Genomic DNA, 10,228 nt, shown 5'->3' with positions numbered 1-10,228 from the left:
TCTGTAATGAGTCTGCTTTTGGAACCTCCCATTTAATGTATATTAATGAGATAGGAGAGAAATACAACAGATTAAGGTTCAGTTTTAAATAAAGCCTACTGACATTGGATAATGTTTTATCATAAAGCCCAGAAAGGAAAAAGACAGTCAATTTAGAAAAGAAAGAATTGTTTACTAATAAACAACAACAAAATAATAAAAAAGAAGGATTTGATGTTCTTTGTGTACTCCACAATGTAAACACATGCAACTCATTCTTTCTTTATATACCATTCTCTCTCACACAAACACTCACACTTATTATCACCTGATATGGTTGTGTGAACTCATTCTGAGCTCAGCATAAGAAATGCATTTTAAACACACACTGCTATGTAATGGGGAATAGGCCGTAAAGTTCTAGAAAATCTGTTGTGTGGGACCATCATTCAGTCGGAGTCTCCCTCTTCCATGCTAACTGCTCCGACCGCTCCCGCCAGCTCTGCCTCGCTGCCCTTGAGCCGTTCCCCTGTGGAATCACACATGCCCAGACATAAGCTATGAACATGAGGTATGACTACATGACTCAAAAACACGCAAGCTCTAGCTCTGATTGGTGATCTACAAAATATTTATTTTCTAGATAATACAGACTTTCATTTTTATTGTGGGTTTGAGAGACAAAACTAGCGTGTAGTAGTAATGTGTGTGCCAGAGGAGCATATAAAGACAGGAAATCCATATGTCATTAAGAGACATCAGATCTCCAGGGCTTTTTAAATCCTCACAGCAATTAGCCTTACATGAAGCACTGGCGGAGCTCATTACAAAAAGGCTTTACAACTATATCACTGATAAAAGTGATGTAGAGATGGATAGTGCTCAGTGCTACATTGTTTTTTTATGACACCAGTCGAAAGCCATTCACACCAAGAACAATAACGATAACTATATTAGCATCCACGCCAATGGACAACACCATTTTGTTTAAGGGCCTCAGCTATGTAATTTGCCACTTCCTCAAGCTCTTTAAAGTCAATGTTTTTTTTTATCATTCATCAGCTGGTTCTGAATGTGATTCCAACAATATAGTTCCCGTTTCATTATCATAATAGCTCTGGTGTGGAAATCTCAGAATTTTAATATTACTTAATAATATTGTTATAGTTATTGTACTCTGTGTGAACGCGCCTTAAAGGGGTCCTAATATGCCCTTTTACGAAGTCTTGATTTTATTTTTGGGGTGTACTAGAATAAAAATAATGCTTTTTTTAAAAACAATTCTACATTATTACAGCTCCCCTCTCCTCAGTCTGGCTTGAACGCACCGATTTCAATAAAGCCCCTCTTCCGAAATGTGCTGTGATTGGTTAGCTGGCTCAGTGTGTTGTGATTGGCACTTAGCACGTGTTCAGGAAATGTCCCACCCCTCCATAACTGCAAGCTCTTCTCTAGTGTAAATATTAAGATTATTTCAAACCAATTCGAGCCCGATTCAGACCCTGACAATATTAACGAACAAGAGGATTGTCCAGAACAGATTTCATGCACAGACTTTGCAGGCACGGCTTTCACAGGACGTTTCAGAGTGGTATGTTTTTTGTAATATTCTTATACATTATAGAGACGGTGTTATCCACCATTTAATCGTGATATTTGAAAACTAAGATAATAGAAACTGTAATCGCACACTAAGGAGCTGTGAACCGTCTTACAAAAGCAACAGAAAACAAGCTGTTCTCCATAAAATGTGAAGCGCAGTTAAATGTCCCTATTAATTGCTAAGGAAGCCTTCAGAGCTGAAATTCAGATATGACATGTGTTGTAAGTGGTACACCAATCACAACAGACTGGGCCATCTGACTAATCAGAGCAGAGCAGGCTCTCGGAAAGGAGTGGTTTAGAGAGACTGAATCTTGCATAAAACCATTTCTGACACTATATGAAAAAGAGGTGATACTGCAATGAGAATTATGAGAAAATTAAAGTGTTTTTTGAACTTAGATGCTACAATAAACTATTGTCGGAGGCCTCCTGAACAAAATGAAGAATCTTAAGGATAGCATAATAGGGGCACTTTAAAAAAATCCTGTCTCAGTTAGTGTCATACTCACGTATAAGTTCAGCAATGGCTTTCTGTGTTCGCCTCTCTAGCTTCTCAAGCTTCTTGGCAACGTCCCTCTTTAGATCCCTGTTACAAACACAAAACAGTATTTTTTTTATTAACAGCATTAAACTAATGAAAATTAAACTAAAATCAAATCACAGTGAATATGATGTATGATTGTGTTTTATAAATAAAAATTGAAGGTTTGTACCAGTCTGGTTTTCTGGGGGCAAGATTGGCCAGATCCTGAGAACACAAGTCAAGAGAAAAAATATTTATTCCAAACTTTTGACAAGTAGTAGTGTAACTGAGTGTAAGGACTTTGGATTGAGGGAAAAATCCACTCACCACTTCCTCAATCACAGGCTCTGGGTTTGCAGCTTCCAGTTGGTCCTTGACCTTGTCCTCCACTACAGGAATATGAATGAAACAAGACCATTAAAGGAATAGTTCACTTAAAAACTAAAATTCTGTCATCATTTACTCACCCTCAAGTTGTTTCAAACCTGTATGAATTTCATTCTTCTGTTGAAGACAAAAGCTATTTTGAAGAATGTTGGTAACTAAACAGTTGATGGACCCCATTGACTTCCATTGTAGGAAAAAAAAATACTTTGGAAGTCAAAGGGGTCCATCAACTGTCTGGTTACCACCATTCTTCAAAATTTCTCCCTTTTTGTTCAGCAGAAGAAAACAATTCATACAGGTTTGAAACAACTTAAAGAGTGAGTACATGATGACAGATTTTTAATTTTTAAGTGAACTATTCCTTTAAGACAACCAGTACCTCAACACCTGATCACCTGATGTAACTATCACCCAGCATGAAAGGTAAGCTTAATTTGCAGTTATAAACATTTGAAAATATAATTTAAAGGTACAGCCAGTAATATTTATTGTGCAGGTAAGCCAGAAGCGTTCTCACCTGATGCAGGTTTTGCTTTGGGCACCTGTCTCTCCTTCAGCTCCTCGTCCTCCGGTGTGTAATTCCTCAGCTTCAGCTCTCTGCAAACATAATTGCAAAACCATGCAATTCACTCGCAGTTACGAACAAGTGTTTAGTCACTGCCTCCATTATAACCTTTCATTAATTCAAGAAGATAATACAAAGGCAATCACAGGAAACCCCAGTAACCAGCAGGTGGCAGTGCAGATAAACATTTAGTTTGGACAGTGGGCAGCTGGTGCTATATGAGTGCTGAATCCACTCTGTGGCGGCATCCAGAGTACATTCACTCACCATGTGTACAAAGCCTCCCTTCATCTTTGAAGAACTAGCTAATTAGCATGTAGCACCTGACCGTGTCTAGGGACCGCAGCTGAGAGGGGTTGAAACAAGCCCAATTATGCCATCACCAGGCAGGTCTATTAACAAGCAATCTATTAACTTGCAAGTTACAGCAAAATGTGCTGCTGGATCTTCAGGGAAGCACAGAGGGTTCTTCACAGCATGATCAACAGAACATCAAAGTTTGTTTCTAACTGTCGAGACTGAGAATTCATTTTAATCAAATTGCTCACTCGTTGGTCTCTTGAAATGTGTGCCAATTTTGTTCTCAAAAAAGGGGCTACACCAGGCCCACACTCATCACCGCCTTATATTTTTTACAAATATCATGAATTATTTAAAAAAAAAATTTGTGTTTACTTTGAGAAGTTTAAATTAATTAGATTATTAAAAAGGTTTCACATGACATTTTTAGTCATTACACAAACTTTTCTTGAAAATAGAATTCAAATTTCAAAAACACAAAACCAACATTAATACAAAGAGTACATTTCTAAGAACCTGGCACATGTGCTTTTAAACTAGATTTTTAAAAACATGTTTCCTCTTCTTAATCATGAATACTCTTATTTGTCATCAGCAGTGTTTCCATCCAAAGTTGCAAATTTAACTTAAGCACAAAAATTGGAATATCACATAAAACAGTTTCCATCCCATGTATTCAAGACAACAAAATCATCACTTCCCTGGAAACTAAAGCAAAATATCAGTAATAAAAATGGAAATTTCTGCAATTGGGGAAGCCACTGTGGCTGTTTTTTGTACATAATGACTTGAGCAAAGCAGACGAAACATGTTTTTTATGCGCATTTTTAGAATTCTTAGAATCTCCATTGTTTTTTTTATGCGATCTCTCAAAATTAACATAAAAACGAGTGGATGGAAACAATAGAGTTATTGACTACAGATCCACATTCATCCAGTATTGAGTCAAGTGTCAACAATGTGAAGTTTATTTTGTTTGTTCTATCAATGAGGGTGGTAATGTAAAAAAACCTCATTAAAAAAAATCTAAATCTTGAAGGGAAAACCTGGCGTAAACTTAATATTATTTCTTAGAAATAAACAATATTTTAAAGTGTTTCACTGCTTATTTGTAAAATGTCCCCCAAATCAAAGTCATGTGGTGCGACCAACATTTAGAAATCGGTATAAAAGTTTCTCGAAACCAACATGAATACAAAAATGATACGTTTTTAAAAAAGATTTTTAAAAGATGATTCCTCTTGTTTATTGTGGACACTTATTGTGGCCCACATTCGTCACCGCTTGATCTAAATGAATTTCAGTAGAGTCAAACCATCTAATTAAATGGGCTGGGAACAAACAGATTGTTAATATCAGCTGTGTCACCACTCCTTTTCAATAGTCTTGGGTGTAGGATTGTCAAAATAAAGCGTAATGAAATGGAAACAACGTCACCCAACACAAAGCATTGCGACCACTACCTTAATAATAATAATCAAATTTCATAGCCAAACCCATAGACAGTATAAGAAATGGACAGAGCCATCTCATTGGAACTCAGTTGAGACAGTTGAAGCCCATTTTTAGCGATTTTTGAGCACTTCCGTTCCTGAAGCGCAGACTCAAACCGACTCAAACTAAGCTTGATGACGTGAGCAACCTGTCTGACAGACGTTAATCTTCTAGTAGCTGTGCCAAGAGGAATCTGAATCATTCCCTTCCGAAACTTGCAGAGCCGGAGATCGTGAGTATTAGCTGTCCATGAGCTCTACGTCCCCCCGATTGCGCGCGAGTTTCTACTTCTGTCTATACGGTAATTTTCTCTAGTGTGCGCCAGAGAGTCGCGTGTTATGACGGAATCGTTAGCCTATTTGTACAAAAACGGCTTCTACGGGGTCATAACGTAAGATACAAAGTAATGGAGCCCTTTATACATTGTCGTGTTTCTTTAGAAATAAATAATGGACAAATGGAGTCTTTAAACGCCTCAGATGTAAAGTTATTCGCTGTCGAAGTGACGCCAAAATGAATGGGAGACAATGGAAATGCTAACGCAAGTGAAGTTCTGCTACAAGATGGCGGCATCCGGCCGGCTTCAACTTCCGGTCGATGGATTACCCCCTTGGGCCAAACCCCATCAAGGCCCTGGAAAGCTGCACAAAATATTATGACCCTAAAGGCCCAAACAAGAGTTTTGAAGCACGTTGGAAAAAAACACTCAAAGCAATCGACTGAAACAAAGAGCTGGGAACGCCTCCCTTTCCTCAAATTTCCTGAAAAGACTTCCTGACCACCTGCTGGAACAATACAGGACCACTGGCTTTCCTCATCTACAGTACAACAGCCAAACAATTCAACATTTTCAGAATGTCAACAGCCGTTTGTCAACCCTAAGTGAGCATTTAGAACATCCTGAATCCTGAATAACTCGTGGCCAAGGGTTTGGACGCATTGCCTAGAACAGTATCCTGCTTTCTAATTTAATCACATACAGAAAGATGGGACTAATGCTCAAGGGACGGAGTTGAATTGAGTGCCTTGACAGTTTGGTGGAAGGTCTCTCGTTTCTCAGAGCCAGCAAAACAACCGAGGGGACCAACGTTGGGCTTCCTTCACTCTAAAATAGGCAGCAGTGGAACAATAAATCCTGGCTGCTGACAAAAGTCATTTAAAAAGTACAGCGATAATAACAAATGCGATGTGGTGAGATGGGCTTCTGCTTTGCTTGGGAAAATTCAAGGTCAAGTTGGAATTTTGATATTTGTCTTACTGCTTAAGCTGACAAAACACTGTCTGGTGAAAGGTTGGGTTTTATTCAAAACCTGAGCAGACATTCATTATCTGACTCACCTTACTTCAGATTTTTGACAGCTTAAACAAAAAGCCCAACAAAAGAGCATGTTTCCTCTGATTCAGCCTGGAAATAAATAAGCAGCAAACACTTTCAAGCACGATAAAGTACACTTCCATTCAAAAGTTTGGGGTCGGTAAGATTTTTAATGTTTCTGAAATAAGTCTCTTATGCCAACTTACAGCACCATTTATTTGATCAAAAATACAGTAAAAACAGTAAGAATTGTGAAATATTATTACAATACAAAGTAATTGTTTTCTATTTAAATACATTTTAAAATGTAATTTATTCCTCCGATGGCAAAGCTGAATTTTTAAGCATCATTATGCCAGTCTTCAGTGTCACATGATCCTTCAGAAATCATTCTAATATGCTGATTTGATGCTTATTATTATCAATGTTGTTATTATCAAACGGTTGTGCTGCTTAGTATTTTTGTGGAAACTCAAAGTCAGAATTTTATTAATCATAGAACAGCATATATTTTAAATAGAAATATTTTGTCTTTACTGTCACTTTTGATCAATTGAATGTGTACTTGCTTTTTTTTTTTAAGTTCATTTTGATTCATTCTGGCTTTTTTTCCAGTTGTCTCCATAAAATCATAAAATATTTCCCTCTATAACCAGTTAAATTTTTGTTTCCCGATTTAAAATAAACCTGAAAGACAATTCAAACTGTCATTTTGTTTTTGTTAAGACAAGTAGATTATTTGTCAGGTATTGCAGCATTGAAGTGTCACAATAACAAGTGTGCTCGGTGGTGAATTACACCTCATTGTTTCCAAGCTGTGTCGCTATTTTAATAATGAATGTTTAAGGAGACACACCTTAAAACATTCTCTCCCAGACAATCTCCTATATCAGCTTCATTTCAAAACCTAAGTAAAAGTAAAAGCCTTATACCCACAATACTGTAGATCAATTAAGTCATATAGGTTAATTCTTTCTGTCATCATTTACTCGCCCTCATGTCATTCCAAAACTTTTATGATTTTCTTCTAAAGAACATAAAAGACGATATTTTACAAAATGTCTCACAATTGGAGTAAAAACTGTTTGGTTACCAACATTCTTCAAAATATCTTCTTTTGTGTTTCACAGAATGAGCAAGTAGGCTAAATGAGGACAGAATTTTATTTTTTCATGTGAACTATGTACTAAGGTAGACATAGTCCAGATATTAGGTGATGAGTGTTTAGGAACCTTTGCAAACTGTTAATGCCAAACACCTCTTGAGCTCAGGGAGGAGGGGAGCACAAGGGTTCTGAAAGTAAACAACGGAAAAAAGCAGAGAGCTCGAGGCCTTGGCTTGAGCCTGAAATAGAACTGAGAGCAAGAGAGACCTTTACCTTGCTTCCAGCCCTTGTTAAGATCATATAAACAGAGTACAGCTTTGTTATGTATTGCCCATTTACAACAGGCAGTCTTTTCAACGAACTCCTATTTGTTTCTAAATGGTGGAACTGAGAATTTAGTTTAGTTCTTTGTGGTATTCTTCGGTAGAAGTGACAACAGACATTATATCTGTGTGTTTACCTGTGTCTGTCCTCTGTCTCAGAGTCCTCCAGAGCTCTTTTGCTCACAGGCTCTCCATCTTCAGGTGCCTGTCCCTGTAGTTAAAAAAACAACAAATAGTTGTGAACAAAAAGGAAAAATCCAAATGTTGATCCAAAACTATTAAACTCTGATGAACACTGACATACAATAAGACATATGGAAACTATGTCACAATGAATCAGAGCAAAAGTATCGTGTGCGCATTTAAGGAAACAGGTTAGTTAATTAAAATCTAACGACATTGGTGGTATGTCGATTACCACTAATAAAACTGCACAGGCTTGTTCCTCATTTTTTAAGGGACTGAATCTAGTTATAGGGTGAATTCAGCGTGATTGGGACACTTTTTGCCATTGAGATGACTTGGAAAAAGTGTATCAATTAACCTGAATTCACCCCTATGTTGTTGTATAGAGAAGACAAATCTTAATTCCATGTACTTGTGATTATTTCTGTTATAAGTTTCCAGCACAGCTGATCGGTTTGCATGGCCAATCCTACTGGCGAAAAAAAAAGCTTAAACCAAACTAAAACATGTTTGCTTATCAAGCTTTTCTACATTCATTGTAAGTGTTTGTTCAATGATCATTAATGCAAAATAATAACTTCTTTGGATAATAGACTGGAAAGAATGGAACATAAATTAATTAAAAGTAAGACGGGGGGACATTAAAATGACCAAATCCTCTTGATGACAACTTATGCTAAATTTATCATAAAACAATCGGAAATGCTTAATTGTTTTGCTAACATGCTAACGTTAGCTAACTAAAGCAAGTTGCCCAGTGAGCGCGCTTTATTTACCTTATGTCTTAAAGAAAATAACATTTATTAGGCAACTCACTTGAAACTGTCGGTCTCGTAGAGCTTTTAATCGTTCTTTCCTTTTCAAAGCTTGCTCTTGTAAAGAACCCACAGGCTTCTCCATGGTGAAATTAAAGCATGGGTAGCAGGATCGATGAATCTGCAATCGACCATAAGGTCTGTCTGAGCGAGGCTGCTAAAGGAGCACCGAAAAGAGCGATTTTGTATAACCTATACCAGTCAATAATATGTAAATAACTATAATACATTGGCTAAAGTGATAACATAATGATAATATGATATTTATTAAATGTTTAAAAAAGTAATACATAAATAAACAAATGGCTGTATTTACATAATTTGATAAAATAATTCATAGAAGTTAGTAGGGATGCACAGATATTAACATTTTAGCTAACATTAATAAGCTAATAATTATGGCTGATAACTGATAAATAGCTGATTTAAAAAAAATCCAGAAAATAAAATCAATAGTTTTAAATACAACAACTGCATATAGACTTCAAAACATTCAAGGCCTACTTATTTGTTTTGCTATTTGTTATTTGTAAGATGGACAACTAATATGCTATACGCTATGGTCCGTTCAAATAAGATATAAAGTAATAAGTTAACAAAGTAATTTTAAGAAAGATTGAACAACACATTTTAATAGGCTACATGAACACACAGCTATATTCATAAAATACAAAAAGAAAAGAAAATCAGAAATCATAACTCATCTAAATAGAAAAATGGCCTGTACAAGTTCTCCAAACAGGCAAACAAACACCCCGAACGTGACATGGTGTGGAATGTAGGGCATTGCCATGGCAATACAGCTGCCTCAAGGTCTTCCCAGTCACCATGGCCAAACAGTCACAAAGATGCACTTAGTAATAGGATAAATACAAATAGTACATTATGAACCTTAGACTGTCATTTTTATTTGATGGATTACTAAAATGAGTAAAATGTTAAATATTTGATTTATTGTTTAAAGACCCACTCCGATGAAAATTATGTTTTTCTAGGTGTTAACATGTTCTTGTGGCATTTTTCTTATGTTAGAGGACATATCTTGAGAAAAATAAGCTCAAAGTTGTATTTCTGAGTATTTCTACATTCAAATGGCTGTGAATCAGTAGCAGACGCTAAAATGCCGTTTAAAATAGACTGGAGTTGTGACGTAGTAACTCCACTGGGCGGGGCCACAAGCTTGTTAAAATTAATCGAAAGTGCCCCTCTCAAACAAATATCAATGATAATATTGTTTTCAATAAAACAAAATGCATTTGATTATAATTAACATGACAATGTGACAAAATTCACGTTTACTTGTATGTTTCTGTTGGTTTGAGCTGTCGTTGCCATGACTCATTGCTATGGGTTGCGTCACTTGCGTGTCTTGCATCGGACTCGACTGAAGGGGTCAGTCTCCGTTTTCGAGGCCGAGGGTCAGTAATGTGGACGGCAGGAGCGCATAATCGTTGCAAAAGTTATGCGTTTTAAAACGAAAACGCACTGTACGGCTGGATAGCTCCAATATTGCTCTCAATTTTGGTTGCACCGGTAATGACAGGTTGGGGGTGTAAGCTAGCGGGAGAGACAGAGCTCTCAGCAACGGGGAGGGGGAGGGTCATCTCCGTGCCAACGGCTCCGCCCACAAC

General features: G+C 36.9%; 1 protein-coding gene across 1 annotated transcript; it reads right to left on the bottom strand.

Annotated features, from left to right (window-relative positions):
- Window positions 1–99: 99 nt before the first annotated feature.
- ccdc12 (coiled-coil domain containing 12) lies at window positions 100–8,754 on the bottom strand. Its single transcript, XM_056234471.1, has 8 exons — window positions 8,599–8,754; window positions 7,734–7,807; window positions 3,012–3,091; window positions 2,435–2,496; window positions 2,298–2,332; window positions 2,094–2,170; window positions 296–508; window positions 100–260 (listed from the first exon to the last, which is right to left on the bottom strand). Exons 1-7 carry the CDS (start codon window positions 8,680–8,682, stop codon window positions 429–431), a joined length of 492 nt encoding a protein of 163 aa, XP_056090446.1. The 5' UTR covers window positions 8,683–8,754; the 3' UTR covers window positions 100–260; window positions 296–428.
- Window positions 8,755–10,228: the final 1,474 nt, after the last annotated feature.

This window comes from Rhinichthys klamathensis, unplaced genomic scaffold (genome assembly GCF_029890125.1).
Source record: "Rhinichthys klamathensis goyatoka isolate OS25496 unplaced genomic scaffold, OSU_Roscu_1.1 h1tg000395l_1, whole genome shotgun sequence".
NCBI classification, from domain to species: Eukaryota; Metazoa; Chordata; class Actinopteri; order Cypriniformes; family Leuciscidae; genus Rhinichthys; species Rhinichthys klamathensis.
The sequence above is the reverse complement of the archived record's forward strand: the minus strand, read 5'-3'. Positions and strand labels throughout refer to the sequence as shown.

What these genes read in the sequence shown, in the direction of transcription:
- ccdc12 (XM_056234471.1), bottom strand. Translation starts at nt 8,682, where the DNA reads ATGGAGAAGCCTGTGGGTTCTTTACAAGAGCAAGCTTTGAAAAGGAAA. An exon ending in AGCCTGTGATTGAGGAAGTG is followed by an intron (nt 2,333 to 2,434) that starts GTGAGTGGATTT and finishes TTGTGTTCTCAG; the next exon opens with GATCTGGCCAATCTTGCCCC. An exon ending in GCCCCCAGAAAACCAGACTG is followed by an intron (nt 2,171 to 2,297) that starts GTACAAACCTTC and finishes TGTTTGTAACAG; the next exon opens with GGATCTAAAGAGGGACGTTG.